Source organism: Taudactylus pleione, unplaced genomic scaffold (genome assembly GCF_031769625.1).
Source record: "Taudactylus pleione unplaced genomic scaffold, aTauple2 ptg000157l, whole genome shotgun sequence".
In the NCBI taxonomy this organism is placed as follows: Eukaryota; Metazoa; Chordata; class Amphibia; order Anura; family Myobatrachidae; genus Taudactylus; species Taudactylus pleione.
Genome location: NW_028284559.1, coordinates 7,506,604 through 7,528,920, shown reverse-complemented (window position 1 = coordinate 7,528,920; position 22,317 = coordinate 7,506,604). Strand labels below are relative to the sequence as shown.

Genomic DNA, 22,317 nt, shown 5'->3' with positions numbered 1-22,317 from the left:
TGTCCCCTAGTGGATGAAGGAGAAACATACACATCTGGACCACACCCTTTATTTAACAGTACAGTTTGACCCGCCTTTGTGTTAAATAAAAAAGTCACGCTAGTAAGAAGTGACTGGCATAATCTTATTTAAAATGTTAGGTCTATATTGCATTACATGACACTGCTTTCTAAAATACATCTATGTGGAAAAAAAGGGATTGCTACTAGTTGCGGTGACAGAGGTCCAAACTGGGAAAAAAAACAAAAACTCTTCAAACTCCCAAAAATATGTACATTCTGTCATCAAAAAAACGACTTACAGCATTACAATAGGGGCCACTTAATTCAGCGTGAATTGAATAGTGCAGGGAGGGAGCTCCCAGAGCTATTCAAATCAGCGCAATGTTTACTCTGACGGCAAGTAGTTAAGTTCTCGCGACTTAACCAGGGTATTTAGACATGAGAACCGGCATTCTCCGACTAAAGTACAGGCTGTGAGGCTGTTAGCGCTGTGCTATGCCGGAAGTCAGCCTGGCAGCCGGCACGTTAGTCGTTTATCTCCTCGCACATTCAGGAAAGTGTGAGGGGAAATCAGTCAGACTAAACATCGCAGTGAATTGAATAGCTCCGGGAGCTCCCTCAATTGTCGCTGAATTGAATCACCCCCAAATGTTAGTGATGGGATTAGGTTGAACATAAAATAATCTCACACTAAACCTTTGAAAAGAACCAAAATCTAAAATCAACATATTATTATTATTTAGTCTATAGGGTAATTCAATTCCAAACAATAGTCCCAATTCAGAGATATACACTAATGCAGTCTCTGCTGTGTCTTTCTATGTAGCTGCTGTATGAAAATATGCAACCGTTGTAGCCGCCAAGATATGTACTGAGACACAGTATCGGTTGCATAGCCTTTGACAATTGCCCTAAGCATGATCAAACGGAATCTGCACATGTACCAAGACGCCGAAGCCTTGTTATCTGCATACTGCCTCGAAAAACTGTCGCAACACGCCTGCGTTTTCGCGGCCACTCCCACGTTACCTTCCCCAAATGCCGAGTAAAAAGTCACTATGCTAATGTAGCGTTCCCGCTAGGCTGTTTTAGCGGGGCGCGGCACCTTGTCCTCCTTCTGGAGGGCAAAAAGCGCCCTGCCCTCACAGCCTGCGGGTGCCGTTCTCACCCGCGGGACGCAGTGTCCCGCGGGTGGAGAAAGGTCCAAACTGGGAAAAAAAACAAAAACTCTTCAAACTCCCAAAAATATGTACATTCTGTCATCAAAAAAACGACTTACAGCATTACAATAGGGGCCACTTAATTCAGCGTGAATTGAATAGTGCAGGGAGGGAGCTCCCAGAGCTATTCAAATCAGCGCAATGTTTACTCTGACGGCAAGTAGTTAAGTTCTCGCGACTTAACCAGGGTATTTAGACATGAGAACCGGCATTCTCCGACTAAAGTACAGGCTGTGAGGCTGTTAGCGCTGTGCTATGCCGGAAGTCAGCCTGGCAGCCGGCACGTTAGTCGTTTATCTCCTCGCACATTCAGGAAAGTGTGAGGGGAAATCAGTCAGACTAAACAGCGCCCGGCATCTATTCTCCCTTTCTGCAGCGCTTGGGGGCTGCCCGGCATGTCCGTAAGCGACGGGCACGCCCCCAAGTAAGACGAAAAGGGGACGCGTCTTATAGACACGCCCCCTTTTCATGACCACGCCCCGCCTGCCGCCGGAGCTAGAGTGAACACTACTAATGTACCGTGACGCATGTAAACTGCACGACTCAGACGCATACTCAGGTTACCGATAATCGTCAACTGCGTAGAAATCATAATAACATACATCTCTGACTAAAGCCCAATGGCGTAGGAAAGCTTATAATTGTGGCATAATGTAAATTGACTATTACACGGTTTACTTCACACCCGCACAGTAAAATGAGCAATATTGCTCATCCGTAATTCTGAGTGATGGTAAAGACCGCTTGGAATTGAATGGCCTCCTATGGCTTCTAGTCATATAAAAGAAACAAAATAATTACACCAGCTTACACAGTGCTGCAATCTGTTCTACTAAATGCGCCGCCATGATAAGCGATCTCAAAGTTCCTTCTTGTGTGGTCTGAACTGAGAGCAAAGAAAATAATGAGTATGCAAATGTTCTCCGCAGAGTATAAATGCATCTTTCACCCATCTATGGCAGCATTTTTTCCCTCACGTTAAAACAGACTTTCTTCAGTGCACTCATCCCAGAAAACGTGTGTGCTTTTGTGAACACAAACACACCATATAAAGATTAGAATGTGTTTCCATCGATAACAAATGCAGCAATTCAATTGATTAATTTGGAAACCAGGATTTGTTGGGGGAATATTTACATTGCATAGCAAGACCCACAGTAACATTACAAAGGATTTTACCATCTAGGAATAGCACACTCAATTTTAATGTAGACACTGAGATTCAAGATAGGGTTGAATAAGCATGCAGAATATCTGTATAATTATTTGTACATGGTTATCTCTTACAAGATGTACTTGTTTTGTATTAAGTCATTTAGACATGAAACTAAAAGCAAAAAAAATCTTTAAGAATGATAAGTGGTATGTCACTGATAAATGTACTAGTGTATAGTATATAAAACACAGTGAATGCATTTGCCATATTAGACATCATTTCACAGCCGAGCTGGTGGGGGTCCAGACATTAAACCTCACTGCATAGCTGTTTTCTTGTTCGTCCTCTTGGCTGTTGCTAAGGGATACATGTCCCTGATGTGCAGTCAATGAACACATGTCCGCAGGCTGCCAGTTGTTCTACAGGAGGCTGGCTGGGCCGCCTTGCAGATGGCAGTGGGAGCCCTGGATGCAGATTCTGAAATATGGTGAAACCTTTGTCATTTGTCCCTCTCATCCTTGTGGCGACTCTGCAGCTGCTCCCTCTTCAATTCGGTGTTTACAAGAGAGAGTTGGTCTTCTGAAAAAACAAGAGCTGAAAACCTCCCTTTGTTCCTCATTGGAGAGAGCCTGTGATGAAGACGAATGTGGGGAATGAAGGGTTTAGTCCTAGCAGTTACCAGCATTCATTTTGCTGTTATGACTTGTTTTCAAGAGATTATGACAATAAAGCACTTTAAGAATAACCTGTAAGCTGGGTACACTCTGAGACTATGTCGTTATGATTTGGGCAAATCGTAATAACATATTGTGCAGTGTGTATGAACAATATTTGCGCTCCTGCATTCGCATGCAATGACGTCAGGTTTGATGTGCTGCACAACACTGATGATATCACATGCGGCTACATGCATGTTAATGAAGGACGGAACGAGGGATTGTTCCGTTGTTCATGTCATCGTTCTAATTTGTACCTAGGATAAGATGTTGGCCGCCATATTGTTCCGGTACACATAGTCTTAGTGTGTGCCCAGCTTTACAGTTATAGCATCACCAGGTGGCAATACATTCCACTGTTCGCCCCAGAAAATGTTTCCAGCCGGGTGGCATCAAGTGGTAGCCGGGTGGGGGCCTTCGCAATAATAAAATGTTTTAATCCCTGACCGTATAAAAATTTAAACTTGAAATAATTTATATATTAATTCACCTCTTCTTATTAGAGGCCCAGTCGTCTGATTACTGCAAAGTCTGTAGGATCTGGTCCTTTTTATACAGCTCCCAAATACTGTGCCCACTTGCAGGCTCTCAAAGTGTAGAGTGGTAAGCTGTTACTTGCCAGGTGGTAAACTGTTACTTACCGGGTGGTGCACCCGGAAAACACAGCCTGGGGAGAACACTACAATCCCTACAAGAGGAGAATTCAATACAGCGCAAAGTGCCGCCACGATGTTCGGCTGCACACATTACTGCCAAACATTGCTAATTATTCTGTGCACCTCTGTGTGCTTTAAGGTAATAATTAGGAATGTTACCATCTGCCAACTGCCTTCGCCTGACCATCCTTGAGGCACTTTGCAGCATTCCCCCTTTAGACTGTGACCAGTACTAAGTTGTGTGGGTTCATCTAAGTTACTGCAATGCAAGGGTTATGTTTTCCCCACCAAAACAATTCCAGCTGTGCATTTATCCAGGGATAGAATAATGGTTTCATCTAAGATCACCATGGTAACATTCAAGACTGCATTGCCTCATATTAGAGTACATTTTAAAACACATTGCGGTGAACTGGCTTGATATATGAATATGTCACACATATACAAGGTGTCCAGAATCTCTCTACAGTCAGTCTAAAGGAGATTTTAAGGAGGAAGGGATACTAAAACAAAAATCCACACATTTTAAAAAGTTACATAAGTAGTTACCAACATTTTAATGTAATGCCTTGGTAGACTACAACTGCCACCATGACCATCCTTTTCCATAGGAATTCAATTGTTTTTACCGCGCCGCTCAGTAGTGGGCGTTCGTGCTTTGATCGGGCATGAGAGCAGCGGGTGTAGACATTTCTACTCGCAGCCTCCAGAGGTGGCAAGCGGAAATGTGTAAAAAGTCTGTAGTTTGGGCACCCTAACTAAGACTGTACATGGGTTTAGCCTCTATGAGCTACTAAAGCTGGTGCTGTCAGACGCGCACACGAGGCAGGGGCACCTGGAGCAATAATTGAATTGCTCCGTCGGTCACCCATTAGTCAAGTTAGCTTTACATGGCTAAACGCTGTGCTTTTGGGCGCGACCAGCGCAATGATTAATGGGCGTCAAAAACAATTGAATTGCTCCGTAGGGCGCGATTAATAATCGCTGCAAAAAAACCATTGAATACCCAACAATGACATAAGCAACCATGTACAGTAATCGGAATAGCACTGTACTGATGTTGGTCTAACAAGGGTCATTTTCATGCAGACATTCCCATGGATAGATCTAACAAATCCGGGACTAGAAACAGGTATTGCACACTTCACAAAATTTATGATGGTTATAATTTGGAAACGAATATCTGAATTTTCAAAATCCCCAAAAAAAAACAGAACACACAACAAATGCAAGTTTCAAACACCAGTGAATCTGCCTACCAAACATAAATATGCCTACCAAACAAATCTGCCTACCAAACATAAATCTGCTTTGAAAGGGAGAATGATAACTTGCGTTTTTACTCTTGTTCAGAAGAGCATTCCGCTGTAGAATTGTAATGGCTGTGTTTGGGAAACTGCAACACTCCCAAACTCCACCATTGTGTATGGGGTCATTGGAAACAATGATTTCCATATACAGTTACTCTTCAGTGCATTGTACTAGCATTAAAAACACTAGTACTTATGGGGAAGAGTTTTCATAAATGTCACCTTGTCTTTTGCCACTTAGAGGTTAATAGCACTGACAGCAATTTGCTAAGTGATTTATAAATGGATAAATGCTATTGATGGAGCTACAGAAAAAAATAGATTTAAATAAAAACCGACATGAGAAAGGTCAATAGCTGTCAGCCGTTACTGAGGCAAAGGAGGACCCTGTTACTACAAGTATAATACATAAACACATTCATTTGTCCACTTAAAAAAAATAATGAATTATATAGAATTTTTTTTTTTTTTGGTAAACACCTCTTAAAAGGATCTTGGTGCCTAGATGCTAGAAGCCTGTATGCTACAGCCTGAAGCATGAGCCTCATTTGTATATGAAAATGTAGTCATTACCCTCCTTACTGAGTGGAGTTCTCGCATTCATACATGTTAGCTCTTCTATCGAGCTCTATACCTCACTCCACCATGGCTACTCCTGAACTCATGCAGGTAGTGCATATAAAACAGCTCTATAGAACAGTGACTAACATTTCAACTACTACGGTTTGGGTTCATTCTCCAATTTCCACTGCTGGCAGTATAAACAGAAGATGCATGTCGCCAGTGGAATCAATGATCCAGAGTACAGTTTAATAACCAATGCACTCTTTCTCCACGTGTGCTCCTTTTATGAACCCAATGGAGGGAAAGGAGAGGGTGCTTGCATAAATGAGCAGAAAGCCATCTGTTTCAGGGAAGCTTGTTATAACTGTCCCTAGATTCCTGTCATCTTTCCCAACCCGTTTAGACTGTAAAGCAGGGTCTTCCATCCTCTTGGTTCTCACGCTGCACTATGCTCATCTCCAGTGCATTCACAGCCAGCGACTCTGATCCTTTCTGTCCCCCCTTCTCAGGGCACATTTAGTGCTGCTGTTCATTACAGTCTCATTTCATTGTGCCATTAGTTTACTGATGTTTGTCCTGTACTGCCTGTAGGAACATTTTTATATTGCAGGCTTTGTTTATACTACTGTGATTCTTCATGTACAACATTATGGACACTTGGGGGGCAATTCAATTAAATGCAATGTTTACTAGCCCCAGGAATGAGTGCCCGGAGCTATATAATTGTTCTCCTTGTGCCCTGCACTTAAGTGGAGAGATGCAGCTTACAGCACTCAATGCCAGGTGTTCAGTTGCGATAAACTGCATTCTCCATCTTACATGCTGGGCGTGATGCTGTTGTTAGCGCACGCGGTAAGCCCGCAACTAGCACCGCGGCACTAGTTTAATCAGATTTCTGCTCGCACCTCAGGAGGGTATGAGCAGAAGTACTCTAGTTGCAGGTTTACACTGCGATCAATTGTATAGCAGTGGGCACTTATTCCCAGTGCTCATCAAAATCACATTTATACCCCTTTCACACAGAAAGGCAAGTTGCTGGGTCAAGCCTTTGGACCCGGTAATTTGCAGATCAACACTGGTACTTTTTATGTGTGGGAGGGTCAACCCGGTCAAAATTCCCGGGACTTCGACCCTGGTTTTTACCAGGGCCGAAGTCCCAGGAATTGTTACCCGGGTTGATCCTTTCACACAGAAGAAATACCCGGGTTGATCCGTATGTTATCTGGTTAAGCACTAATTATGCCCTCTTGATGGACTGTCCACACTTGCTTTAAAATAAAGTATTTGGAAACCCGCCTCTAGAAAATCTGCATTTGCCACTGTCACCCATGTATATGGAAACTGTTAATACTGGTACTGCAGACCCCAAGTAATAGGGATTACAATGCTCCCCCAATGGTCTATGCCAGCACGGCATACCTGTGAATAACCAAAAGATGTCTGGCCTGCAGTATGCAGTCAGTACCAAATGATAGTAAAAAAATAAATACATTAGAAAAATGTATATTCCTTGTTGCCAATAAGTCATTGTCTGAGACCAACATGCACACAGCAACATGATGTGAGCCACAGAAATCAAAATATAGTTGTCATTATTCTAGAGCATTTAAATAAATAATGGTAACCCTGCTTGCTATGGGCAGCACATTACACCATGTTGTTAGGCAAGTTCAAATAGTTTATGCGGTGATGAGAGGTCAATGGTTTGACAGCTATGAACTGACTGATTACTATTGGTCCCATATGAATCGGTATGTATTACCACCAGACGTCAGCCCAGCCGATGAAATACAGACGCCGGAAGGCCGAAAGATGAAGCAAGTAGGCTATCACTAAGCCACTCCCCCCTTAACCCTACCTTAGGAGTGCCTAACCCTAACCCCCCTTCTCCCCTAGTCTAACCCTCCCGGGGGGGGGGGGGTGCCTGGCCCCAAGTCCCCCAGGGAGACCCTAAACCTAACCCTTCCCCCCCTGTGGATATCCGCTCCAGACGGCCGGCTTACCTACGATCGGTATGCCAGGCGTCAGGATTTTTGGCACGGGGCTAATGATAGGAATCAGTATTTAGACGCCTATCATTAGTCCCATGTCAGGATTTCACTGTCGGGAAGCCGGCGGTCGGTATTTCGACCGCCGACTCCTAACTACATACAGGTCCCATCACATTAGTATCCACTATATAAGCTCAATTGTGTCCAAAGTGCTTGAGTCAAGAGGTCAAATTTGTATATATTGATAACAGTATTCTGATACTCTTTTGCCTTTAAGGCCCGTATTCAATTAGCTCCAAAAAGCAGAGATCGGCAAAAAGCGCCATGTTTTCACCTCATTCGCCTGTTTTGCAGCAAAGTTTTCACCTACTTACACAATGCGAACTCCCACTTTCCACCCTATTCAATTGCAAAACAGGTGAAGACGCGGATGTGCAAATGCTGCAACTAGAGAAAAGGGGGAAATCAGTCTGTACCCCTAAAAAAACATAAGTGACCCTGGTAATCAATATAGAAGTGTATTAATAGCTGTAATAATAGTATTTTGGGTTCCTAGATTGAGCCAAATGGCTGTTATATGCACTTTGCATTAGTGCGAAAAAATTATATAAAGCAATTTCCTTGGAGAAAAATAATTGTTGTAGTTAAATTGGGGGGGTACATTTAAATGGGTACTAGTATATTTTGGTTAATAAAGTGCATTTAAAAATAAAAAAGCTACTGCAGCCCCCTGTAATCATAAAAACACCTGTCCCATCCATACAGCACCCCAAAATACCCAATGCAATACTTTAAACCCATTTTCAAATATTTTTTTCAATTTTCACCCCAAAAATGACGACTTTTTTTTTTTTTGTTAGGGGGTGATAAGAGGATTTTTTTTCTTTTTTGCACATCTTTTCTGCTGCCTTTGGGTGGAGAAACTATTTCACCTGTTTTTGCCCAGACAAAAACATCCTGGAATTGAATAGGGCAATACTTCGAAAAACAGGTGAAAACCGCACATCGGCAAAACCTTTTCACCGATTGCAGGTTTTTGCCTCTAATTGAATACGGGCCTATGTCCTATTTAAAAATAGTTTGTGAATTTCTCTAAAGAACTATTACATCCTGATCCTAAACAAAGTGTAACCCCTGTAACGTAGACAAATGTTTGTCAGCTACTCATCCAGTCCGTGTCTCTGTTAGGGTTAATTTTCCTATAGCACTATATAAATGCAATCAAAATGGTAAATTTGACTTGTCTGTATAATTCTTTGAGGCACTTTATTTTGTCATCACATGTACCTGCAGAATTCAGAATGGTCAAATGCATCCTTCTTGCCATGTTATTTTGCAATGTTGTAGTTAACCATTGTCAAAGTCAAATAATTGGATATGATCGCTGTACAATTATTATCGGACGATATAGTAGTCTATAGTCTGATGACGTGTTACTTGGACGCTACTTTGCGTCGGTGCAATCCAATGCGCACAAATGCGAATTCACACACATACACTAACGCACATAATGTACACACACTAAAATATATATCACACATACATATATAAACACGCGAACGCATACATATAAAATGGTTCCCACACATTATAGTTAATAACAATACCTTTAATAACTCTGGTTATCTAATAATTATGATGTGAGATGTACTTAAAAGAGATCTAAGGTTCAGAATGCAGGGACATGTCATGTTTGGTATCATACTAAATCCCTGTTTACTTGCAGACATCAGTTTCTATCGGCAAAGAGGTCGCATCATGCATCCGCTAGTTATGGATAAGGAGTTATTGAATAGAATGTTATTACTTGTATGCAGTGTTGTAACCAGTTTTAACCAGTTGTTCGGCGGGAAGCTACACAATGTTACTGTTGGAGGACTGAGCCATACCCCTGATGACACCGTATGAACTGACCAATGACCAGATTGACCAGAAGCAAGAACCAATGAGAACCTGTCAATTTGTCCCTTTGTCAACTCTGAAACCTGTAAGGTATATAGGCTGTGTCCTGACCCCAGTGTACACACATCTTCTAGCGACCGCAGACATCTGGACTGCTGACTGTATACTGGGACAAGTGCGCACGTGCATGTATCGACTGTACTATATAATAGCTTTTTACTCTGTTAACTCTTAAATTGTGTTACCCCTTTTTACATAAATAACTTTTTGTGCTTTGGAACCACACGATTGGACTGGAAAGCAATTCTTTCTTAAGCGACTTGCAGCGCTAAATAGCAACTGAACGGTATTCATACCATTGTGAACACTGTATTCTACATCACAGCAAAGGGAACATGGATCAGTATGTGTGTAATTTGCTTAGTCAAAGCGCTGAATAACTTAAAGGAAAAAAAAAAAAAAAACACTTGTGTGTAGAAGCTGAGATAGCGAGATTTCCAAATGGATAACATCAAATGGATACTACTGCATCAGTCCAATTTGGGGCTTGTACCTCTGTAGACATTAAGATGTTTAAAGAACAAATAACTGCAAATTATTCAAGTACATTGTGAGACACTAGGGGGCGATTCGATTCAGGTCAATATTGAATAGTTATAGGAAGGAGTTCCTGGAGCTATCTAATTGACTCCACTTAAGCCGGAAAATGTTGGTTACTGCGCCTTAACCTGGGTGTTTAATCGTGTTACCCGACATTCTCCAACTAACGCGCCGGCCGCAAGGTTATTAGCGCCACACTAAGTTGGAGAACAATATCACGTTGAATTTAATCGCCCCCAGGTGTCTTAATATTTATTAAGGTGCGGGTTTACTGAAGTGGAGATGTTGCACATAGCAACCAACTTGATTCTACTTATCATTTATCTAGCAGCTTCTATAAGATAGCTAGAATCTGATTGGTTGCAATGGGCAACACCTCCTCTACTATAAACCCACACTTTAGTAAATATACCCCTAGAAGTGCATGGGTAGTTCATTAGTGGGTTTACATGTGTTCTAATCGATTTTCACAGTGTTGTATGTTTATCAGCTAAATTGGTGCATTCGGGCGTGACAAGCGCAATGACCGTTGCACTCGCTCCTGATTGGAGCAAAAATTGAACAGCGCTGTTGGGTGCCCAAAAAACAATTGGATTCTCCCCTTCTAACAAATATGATTCATACAACAGTAAGTGCTTAGAAATGCTGATTATGCATGTCCTTATGTACACTTTATAATGGTTTTTAGAGCATTTGTTACAAAGCACTATGTTTAGACACACAGATGTATACAGTATATACCTCATAGGTGCTGGAGAACTGACATTCGGTACCCTCCTGTAAGTGCCAGTTACAGAAGCAGCAATGGAGTGGACAGTTCATGGCTGCCAATGGTCAGGACTGCACCATCTTGTTCATTGGCACGGGTATGGTGTACACATGAAGAATAGTAGTTACCCTGAGCTACAGCTGCCATTTTAGTAATCTTTTTATGAAAATATTTTGGACTGTGAAAAAAACAAAACAAAAAAAAAACCACACAAACATTATAGAATGTATTATTCGGTAAGGTGGATAGATTAGATACAAATTGGTATGATTATGATTGTTTCTAAAGCATAGCAAACAAGGAACTGTGAAATACAACAAAGCAACGTTGATCAAACCATTTGTGTTATATAAATAGCAGCTTTAGGAAAATAATGTATTAAGACACTGCTGCACTGAGCTCTTGGGAGGGCAAGCCAGTCTGAGAAGATAAACATCTACAGTGTTACAGAGATTAAACAGATATTGATGTGACCCAGTCAAGAGATCAATTCTACAGCATCTTAAACAAGTCAAAGTGGCAGTGACTATGTACACACAGAGCAGGGCAACTATACTCCAAGGGGTGGGGGAGGGGGAGGGGGAGGAGTAATCGTAGTGTAAGCAGACACCATGGAATGCAGCAGCTCATTCACAAGCAGCTAAAAGATTTGGCAGCTTTGCAACTTCAGACATATACAGTTTAATTTTACCCTGAAAGACTAGACGTCTCTGCAACATGTGGCTCTCCATAACACTGTACCTCTAGCTCATTTCTTCACAGCACAGATATAACCTCCAACTACAAACAATCGGCTCTTTTAATATCATTAAATGCGTTTGTCCAGGCACAACATCCCAAAATTAGAACTTAAAGATGAGCTGAAATGAAACGATTTACAAAAAAGAACTGTAATCAGAATCACAAGGATGGAGTTACTTGAAGTGTACTTCTTTGGTATATGCTATTAATAGAAAGTAGTCTCATTAAAATGATGCTTTTCTAAGACTCAGCAGTCATTTTTCCTATGAAAGAGTTGCAGAAGTCCATAGTACAATGAGCTTAATTTGTTTGTTAAAAACAACTAAAATTATTTAAAAAAAAACAAGAACAGAATTATTAGATCCCTTAAAATCCAAGTATATTAGGTCAGTTTCACATGGCTCTTGCTGACTGACATGTCTCATAATCACCGATTACACACCTTGACCGTCACTCACCTCTTCACATGAATATTTGCTGCACAAAAGTCATACAATAAAAACATACATTTACAGTGATCTAGCCTCATGCAAAACACTAGAACAAAATGATCCTAAATAAAAAAAAAAAGTAGAGTAACAGTTTGTGGCCAAGCCTGTTATTATTAGGTTGCTATTTTGTCACTAAGAAACCAACTTTGAGGCAAACAGACTAAAGGGGCACATTCAATTAGACGCAAAAAGTCGTAAAGGTTTCACCTGCCAAATCTTTTTGCCGACTTAGCGTGTTTTGGAGGCTAAAACTGTTTGTGTGTGGCCCCGCTATTCGCCCTATTCAATTCCAAAGGACGTGAAAACGGAACCCGGCGAAACTCAAACAGGCGAAAAGTGCTGTCAGATTTGGGGAAATCAAATCAGGGAAATCAGGTGTGCCGATCGTACACTGTATCGTCCCATCTGACGTGCAAGACAGCAGATGGGACGATGCAATGAATGATGGCCGGGAACGACGAATCGGACACACACACACACACACACACACACACTATAACAGGGCTTGACAAATTTTTCTAAAATCTAGGAGCCAGGATGGACGTGTAGGAGCCAGATCACTGTCCCCCCCAAAAAATTACAGGAGTTATTGAGGAGCACAGCTCTGTGTGTTATGCAACTGTTATACACACTATACTAGTCCACAAAAGGTCGCAGTTGAATGGATATAGTAACATGGAAGCCCACTCACTACTCTGCACAGCTCCTCTGCTCCACCCCTCACCCTCCAGTAATAAAGGAGCACATTTCATATAAAACAATGGTGCCAGAAAGTACAACAGAACCCCCTCCCCTGGTAGTCACACCACTATCCCTCTGAAGCCGCTCCGCAATCCCTGGCCACGCATAGACCCTATTACTGGGGAGCTCTATGCAGCCAGAGATAGGAGACAGACAGCTGTGACGCACAGGCGGATCAGCGTAGACTGAGACAGACAGCATGGGTCAGAGCAGGCCAGGATGGAGAGGAGGAGTCAGCGCAGGATGAGACGGACAGGAGGAGTCAGCACAGGTCGGGACGGACACAGGCACAGCAGACGACACTCAGCACATGCACTCCTGTGCATGAAATGAGCGCCGCAATACTATAGGCAGGAATCTCCGCGGGAGCTGATGAGGATCTGCTTCCTTCACTCACTGCAAAATCTGGTATCCAGGCAGCAAAATCTGGTAGCCATGGTGACCTGGCCCCTGGGATTTGTTAAGCCCTGCACTATACGCCGTCTATGATCCATCATTCCGATCCACATCGGGGCTATATATTGTATGATACACAATATAGTGTGTACCCAGCTTGATGTAGCCATGATGACAACACAGTAGAGAAAATGAGATGCTCCAAAACAAGAAAAGTGGAATTAAAGTAAACCTACTGAGAAGCTTTGAAAACACAAGTTCAGTGCATTGTGGTACCATGCAGTGCATAACAAAATGTAATAGTATCCTGAGCCCGACTCGATAATCTTATATAAGGGACACATACTTCCTATTCTCCTGCCTGAAACATCCCAATAAAATGCATTAAAAGTCAGAAATATGTTGTTTATCACTTTTTTTTTATATTGAAAACCAGATCTAATGAAAATGGCAGTCAGCGGACACTAGCCAACATCACTGACCTTCTATTTGTATGCAATTCATCCTAATGTCAAAATAGCCTATCGCTTTACCTCAACACGTGGCAACATTACTCATCTTGTGTGTAGTTATGCAAAAGGTTTAAATATAGTTCAAGAAGTATCACACATTATATAGGTTGCTTACTCATTGAAAAAAAAGAAATTGATTACTTGAAGTAGAGTACAATTGGTTGGCAATGCCAGCTGCACTAGCTAGGCCCTACCTGTGTGGAGTTTGTATATTCTCCCTGTGCTTGCGTGGGTTTCCTCCGGGTGCTCCTGTTTCCTCGAACACTCCAAAAACATACTGGTAGGTTAATTGGCTCCCAACACAAATTAACCCTAATGTGTATGCGTGTGAGCATGTGATAGGGAATATAGATTGTAAGCTCCACTGGGGCAGGGACTGATGTGAGTGGCCAAATATTCTCTCTCTGTAAAGCGCTGCGGAATATGTGTGCGCTATATAAATAACTGGTAATAAATAAATTAAATAAAGACAGAAAGAAGTGTTAAGAACATGTAGACAGATGATTAATGGAAGCGAATGGTCTTTAAAAAAGGATTACAAGCAAATCAAACTGTTGACTAGGCAAATCAAACACTGCTACATTGCAGTGTATACAACTTTAGATCAATGCATAGCTAATGTGAACTAAATGGACAAAGCAGGCTTTTTTTCTGTACTTTCTTTTATCTAATAACGCTCAGGACACATTGCCAATGGTTTTCTACTGATTCATACACACACAATAGCATAAATGCACATATAAACCAACTCTGATCCAAAATGTTTGCAAATCCAAGACTGTAATGCAAAGAGAGCAGCATGCACAACACACTGGTGTAGGAGAGAGGCCAGTAAGTACACACTAACCATGACAGAACTACTGAGGAAAGGACTGTCCGAGTTACAACACAGTTAGTAAATACCCAGGAGGTCCCATATGAATAAAGCAGCCAGCACATACTAGTACATCTCAGTGTGCAAACTTCCTCAATACACAATGTTACTACATAAGCTTTTTCTATTCATTTTAGGATAGCAAAGTCATATTACGCGCACATTCTCCTACAGTCACCCAAAGTGTACAAAATAACACATTAACATTTGTTAAAATCCCACACTGATTTATTATGCAGGCTCATATTTGGTATATTTACTTCCTATAATGCATGACTTGTCCTAATCAAAGAATACCAGAATCAAGAAAAACACTATTTACTGAAACATGGGTTACTCACTGGCTACAGACAAGCATAGCACTTTATAAAGATTTCAAATCTGTGCAAAGTGTCAAATCCAGAGAAAGTCAAGAAAGCTTGAAAGAAAGACAAAAACACCACCAATTAAGTCGTTAGTCAACCAGCACCAAAAAGACCAAACTTACAATATTGTTTATTTAAACATGACCGCTCTAGTACTGGGGCCATGAGTTACACCAACACACTCACCTGGTCTTGTTCATGAGGGAGAAGGCTGACTGGTGGCAGCATGGAGGAGGAAGAAATGCAGTATCTGGATGCACCTTTGCCTTCCAATCCTCCATAGTTAATCCTATATTGTGGGCCATCTTTCAGTAGCCTCCCGCTGTTAACAGCCCTTTTAGCTGCTAGACGCAACCTTCGCTGAAAAATAGGGTTTGCCACAATTCCAGCCAGATCATTCTGACTACGCAAATACTTCTCAATATTCTTCAGAGATGAACCATTGGACTCCTGTAGTCCTTCTACTGCCCTACGAAGGAGTTTATTCCAATCCACACTGCGCAGGTCTGCAGTCACTGGCCGTTGCCCCTTGACTGTTTTAGGCAGAGGACAAGGCTTGGTAGTTGTTAGGCGTCCAGGGTTCTCCGGGTCTTTGTATGAAGCCACACCTTTGTTGATGACCTTGAGAACCGAGCCATCCTGTACACTGAGCTCAAGTTGCTCAAAGGCAAGTCTCTTATCAAGCCCATGAGACACACACACTGCATGACAAATACGCTCCTCTGACGGACGTTGTTTTTGTCTTTTTACCTTTTGTATGGCTTCCAAAATCCACTCCGTGTACAGAGGGTTTGCAAGTTTTACCATGGTTAAAAAACTGTATCCAAGAGCCAGGTGCTACCCTTAGAGGTCATCCGTGCGCCACGATAAACATCCAGCCAGTAATCAAATGTATCCTAGGTTGCATTCGGCAACAGCTCACACATATCCATCTTCATAGCAGAATTCCATCAGAGGGAGTCACATCAAACAAAACAGCTGGAATACACTAAATCCGTGTCATAAAACAAAATCTGAGGGAAAAGAGAAAACAGACTTCATTAAAACGATCAAAGACAAGGACATGTTACTCAATGGAAGGGAGGCACAACTATGAGCTTTCACATTTATACATATAGTAATATGTATGGCACTTTTGGATATCTTATTTATAAACAATTCAGCTTGCTAAAGTCTGCTTCTGTTGTTAAGGGTGCACTATTAGGCTTTGATTTACAGATACCTGTCAGAGGGTCTAATTCAGCACGGATCGCAATCGCAGCTGTATAAATCGCACGCAATGCAGCTGCGACAATATGCCAATGCCTGAAACAGCTCAGCCAGCATAGAGACGTCCGCTACTGCTTTCTCACATCTGCAATACCTCGCAGTTCTATGTATACATCGGGGCACATCGGCCCGTCACGCACAATTACAGCAGGTTTGACCCGTCGCAGAATTTGCAAGTCTCGTCGCACGCAGCGAGTACTCAAGCTGCGCAGTGTTCTCCCCAGGCTGTTTTTTGCGGGGCGCACCTCCCAGCAAAAAACAGCTACTGACCGGCACAACCCCCACCCCGATGCACTGCGTCCCCTGTAGCCCGGTCACCCTCAATGTGTCCTCGTTGCCAAGGACATGGATGCTGGATGTGACGCCAAGCTGCACAGTCACATGTTCTACCTATCGGAGGCTCCCAGTCCGTCTGGCATCCATGTCCGCCGGCCATAAGGACACATTAGTGAGGGTTTTGGTCGACGGGACGCGGCGCATTGGGGGCGGGGGGGTAGTGCCGGGCAGTAGGCTGGGAGCTGTACAAAGAAAAATTCTGTGATGCCAGCACTAAATATTGGGATGCTGATTTCACTAGAGAGACCAGATCCTACAGACTTTAATTATGAAAAAGCTGCAAAACGACTGGGCCTCTAAGAAGAAGAGGAGAATTAATATATATAAAATGTTATATCAAGTTTAAATCATTATAAGTCATGCTCTTTGATAAAGCTTCATGTAGTGGAAGCGAAACTAGTTAGAGGATTTTCATCAAGTGACACAGTTGTTTTGCTGACCCTGGACACCCGCTTATTTCCACGGAGAGCCATAAGCGCTATATATATTGCGGTGACGGTGCCCACTGGCTGGATTCAGGACGGTGAGAGAAAATCAGGCGGTCATGTGTTGACCATATTACAGCCTCAGGATTTCCCCATCAGAGGATAACCTTGTCCATTGGCCAGGCGGTAGGAGATACCAATAACCGCTACACCTCTTCAGGATATACAGGTGGATTATACGTACGCTTCAAATTAGTGTGAAGTCCATGTTTCCTAAATAACATTATACTGTTTACATCTTTGTAAATCATTTCAGCGGTACCCCTTGTTTAAAACCCGGAGGTAGAATCAAGGGGATATTAGGACTCTCACATGTGGACTTTGATCGGGTGAGAACTGTCAGATCAAGATTGGTCACATTATATATGAAATATACAATTTTTATATATATATTTTTTATGTTTTTTGCTTCCTTTAGTAAACTTGCCAGTTATGCAGGTTTTTATTAGGAACTAAGAAGTTCCATGGTAATGCATGATAGTCTGTATAGACTTTTACAATATTAAGGTGATTGTTATATGTCATTTGTATACCACTATTGACATGCTTATTGTGTGTTTATTAAATATATGTTAGATTTATTTGGGGTCTTGAATTAATTTCTGCCACGTTAAGTATTTATTTGTAATTACAAGTACAATTAGCGCAACTCCACCAGTGTAATATTTAAATCATTATAAGGTCAGGGTTTAAAACATTTTATTATTGCGAAGGCCCCCACCCGGCTACTTCTTGATGCCACCCGGCTGGAAAAAAATTCTGGGGAGAACACTGCTGCGTATGACATCGCAGTGACTTATTTATGCATGCCCATGAAACGGCGTTCAAACGGATAGGCTCGCCTGGGTTTCTCCAGCCACTCCCGCGTCACCACCCCCAAACGCTCACAGCCTGTCATTCACTCTGCGATGGATTCCTATGTGCGTCTGTAATCGCAGTAGGATCGCCGTGCACGCACAGTGCGACTTATATGAATGTGCAATGGATAACAATCGCTCAATCTGCATAAGCAGTTGTGATCCATACTGAATCAGGCCCACAGTCTGAGCTATTCTGCAATGTGCAAAAGACATCACAAAGTTGCCATCTTTTGTAGCAGTAACTACTGGGTGTTTGTACAACAATATTTTTTTATATAAATTAACAATAAGCTGGATACTAAACAAATGTAGATTACATAGGAACATTGGTTCCTTGCAGTGAATTTCAAAAGCAGTGCTGTACTGAGGCAATATGGTGTACAGGAACAAAGCTGCAGTGAGGAGTGTTGAAGCAGCAGTGTCAAATACAAGTGATAAGCTGCACGTAGGATATTTAGTACCAAACTAAAAGATAACAGTTGGTTGTAACCTTATAAACATACAGAAAGGGAAATACAGACAGACCAGGAACACAGGATAGACTTATAGAAAAGTATGAGCAATAAAGGCGTTATATAAAGCACTCAGTCTATAAACATCCTTACCTAATCACATAACATCACTCAGTTTATAAGGTTTACACGAATAAAAAAAATCTAGCAAAATCAGAAATTAATGAGCTTGTATATTCAATAGAGTATGTGCAGAGCATCAAGTTAGGGAACTGGTCTAGTTCTGTATCAGTAATGCTTATACCTTTTCATCAGGACCAACAAACTTCACCAGCAAAGTGTAATTAGGCAAGGTGTGTGTGTATAGATCTCATTGTTCATTGGGGAAGACGCACATTACATTTATTTTGTCAATCCCTCATGCCTTTTAAATTTGGGTATAAGTATCTAAAAGGAGCCAATTTAAAATTAAATGTGAATGTCCCACATTTTAACAACATCCCCACCTAACATAACTGTTGAGGTTCCATGTCATGGATCCCATATTTTGGTTAAATTCACACCCACCAGTGTTGTCCTGTTGTGCGTTGTCCACTGGTAGAAAGTCAGATTTAAATATTACTGCATCCGTTTTTAACAGTGAAGCTGTTCATGGGGGTAAACATTTAAGCAAAGACAAACCCATTACAGAACCATTGCTTAAGCTGGGCATACACGGCCAGATAAAATGCCTGTCAGACCGACAGACATTTTATCTGGCAGCCTGCCAGCAGCAGATGTCCGCGGCATACACTGAGATAGCCCGACGTCTGCGCTCCGCCCTGGGGGAGGAGACATTTCCCTTTTCCTTCCAGGGCACTGAACACAGGAAACGTCTGTCAGTCGGCCGCGGCTGGGCATACACTGCCCGATGCGGCCGATAGTTTACCCCTTAATTATCGCATCGGACGGGCATGCTGGACAACCCGGCATGCCCGACCGAGCAATATTTAACCCTCGGTCGCCCGCACACGCTACAATTATCAGGGCGATCCGCGGATCGCCCCGATAACTGTAGCGTGTATGGCCAGCTTTACGCTGTAATGGGAGTCAATTTAACAATATATGTGCAAAGGTGCAGCATTAGACTGATCAGATCTAGCTGCTAATTGATTGTTTTGGATGACTGCTTGCAAGTTTACACCTACAGTATGCTACTAAACATCAGATTATTTCCACCTATAGCAAAGTCAAGTAATGTGCTCACAAACTATTGTATGCCTTAATATAAGAATTGTCTCTCTATCTGGCTTAAATAGGTGTATATAGTTCCTTCTAACCACACAAATGAGCAAGCCAAGAAAAGAAAGTCTTATAAATGAAGATACAGCAAATGACAGTGATAAAGACAGGTTCAACAGCTCAAACACATCCAGGGCTGTGTCAAGGTTGTGGGAAAAGGTCCAATTTATGAGATAGTTACTTTTATGAGGTGCAGTAAAGAACATGTTTGAGTGGGTTCCTGTACATTTAGGTGTCTAACCACTAAGCAGCAGTGTAGTACACCATCATATATAGATTGTAAGCTCCACTGGGGCAGGGACTGATGTGATTGGGCAACTGCTCTCTGTAAAGCGCTGCAGAATATGTGTGCGCTATATAAATAACTGTTAATAAATACTCTTGTTTTGACGCAGATCGGAATGATATATCGTGCAGAACGTATAGTGTGTACGCCCGATCGTGGTAGTCATTCATTGCATCAGCCCATCTGCTGGGCTGCACAGCAGATGGGACGATGCAATGAGCGACGCTATGCCGCTGCATGGCACGATATACAGCGCGAGCATACACTGGATCGGCCGGAGCGATATAGATATATATATATATATATATATATATATTTATATTAGTATTGTGCCGTCGCTGGATACACACATTGCAGTGTGTACCCAGCTATAAATTATCGACTAGGACCATATGGTATATCACATGCAACATACCTACATCAAACTTTAATTTTTCATGGACAGCGTCTAATTGGGCAGCACCCCCTGATGTAACAATTCAGTGTTAAATAATAGTAGTAGGAAAATAATAGAGCTGGCACATATTCAGGGCTGACAGGGGTGTAATTAGATATAGAACTTCAATATACCGAGATTCTATTAATTCTTATTCAACTTTGTGCAAACATGTGGATTTGTCCTCTTACAAGGAAATGCTCTAATTAGAAGTACAAAGTCATTTTAAAAACTCTATGGGCCTGATGCAGAGTTTTCAGCTGTAATTGTTGCTGCATATGGTTTTGTTCCCAATTGTAAAGCGCAATGGAATATTATATGATGGAGCTATAGAAATAAATGGTATCATAGCAGTCACCAGTGAGCACGTGCCCCAGCCATATACTTGGTGCAAAGGGAAGGGAATGCCTTTACTAGATGCATTATACCACAACATTTTAGTATTGGAATTTAACGTTACCTCAGTTAAAACAGCTCCTGCATATGTTTATGAATATAAATATCCAGAGTAATGAAGTGGAAATATAACCTATATATAAAGCACAACAGAGTACACTGGCTCTACATAAGTATGTATATTAATAAATAACTAACAAACAGTTATTTCCCTATGTCTGAAACACAGGGGGGAATGCAATTGTTTTTGGGTGCATGTTAGCAAAGGACGCCCAACGGAGCTATTCAATTATCGCTTCGATCAGACGTGAGTGTTACAGTGAGCCGCATGAAGCTAAATCCGTATAAAGTGCCATAAACCGTGCATAAACAGCAGTTTGGGCGCCCAAACAGATAACTTTTAGCTAATTTCTGTTTGCCAACTCAAATAGGAATTGAATTCCCCCCTGTGTGTGAGACAAAGGGATATAACAGTTACATATTTATTAACAGAAATCCATGTAAAGTAGGGATTTGGGGACTGACCGCAAGTACCGGGGGCACCTTAACTGTAACGTGCCCGGCACTTAGCATGGGATAAGCCGCTTATCACGGCTAATCCCGTGCATTAGGGCGCGAGAGTGGCCCAAACAATTAAATAGCTCCCGGGCACTTAAGATGGGAGTGAGAAACAAATGAATAGTCCTATAGAATGATGGAACCAATTCTGCTATGTTACTAAAATGAGGCCACAGGAACATTCGTGGCTACATGTGAGGAGATGTATAATGCTATTTGCTATACGCAGTGTAATTAAACAAGCATCAAGAAGGTCAACAGTGTGCTTAATTTACACAAACAGTGACTAAGGCTTACCTTGACCTCTAATGTCTTCTTCTGGCTGTTTAACCTGCAGATGTAAAATCCTTCTGCAGAGCGAGCAAGCACCACATTCTGAAACCAAACAGAAATTGATAAGTACACACACAACACGTAACACACAGCATGAGATCTTTCACCACTAAACAGATATATATCAATAGTTGCAGTGATCCATACAAATCATTGTAAGGACACTAAAAGCACTTTTAGGCTAATAACATTAGTAAAGTCTTTGAGCAAAAATATGTACCTTACCCTAAATGTTAATGCAGCATACACATTTTTTTCTCAGTGGACATATAAGATAACCTTTGAAATGCTAACTTTGTTCACTGATCAACTACTATTGTAAGAGCAGGTGCTGTTACCTTACCACTACGCTTTAACTCCCACATTCTGCAAATTCCATATAGCAGTACATTTTTCTTTACAGAAACTGAATATTTTGACCTATAACCTTATACTATCAAAACCTCAGTCAATTATCATTTCTGTTTTAACTTGAAACATACACTTCGTAACAAAGATGAAATAAGTGCTCATGTGCATAATGAATAGCGGTATTTTACCTCACAAATGCAGTAATGAAGCGTAATATATTTATTTATTCTCTTTTTTAAAAAAAATATTGCGCTGTTCACTGAAAGAC

General features: G+C 41.7%; 1 protein-coding gene across 3 annotated transcripts in view; it reads right to left on the bottom strand.

The window, feature by feature from the left end:
- KAT6B (lysine acetyltransferase 6B) overlaps positions 1 to 22,317 on the bottom strand; it is a 183,372-nt gene that overhangs the window by 158,936 nt on the left and 2,119 nt on the right. For all 3 annotated transcript variants that reach the window (XM_088474988.1, XM_088474990.1, XM_088474989.1), the window contains exons 2-3: positions 21,663 to 21,740; positions 15,193 to 16,019 (exon numbers count right to left, since the gene is read on the bottom strand). In XM_088474988.1, the coding sequence (XP_088331114.1) occupies positions 15,193 to 15,813 (621 nt within the window). In that variant the 5' untranslated portion in view covers positions 15,814 to 16,019; positions 21,663 to 21,740. The remainder of the gene's footprint in view (positions 1 to 15,192; positions 16,020 to 21,662; positions 21,741 to 22,317) is intronic.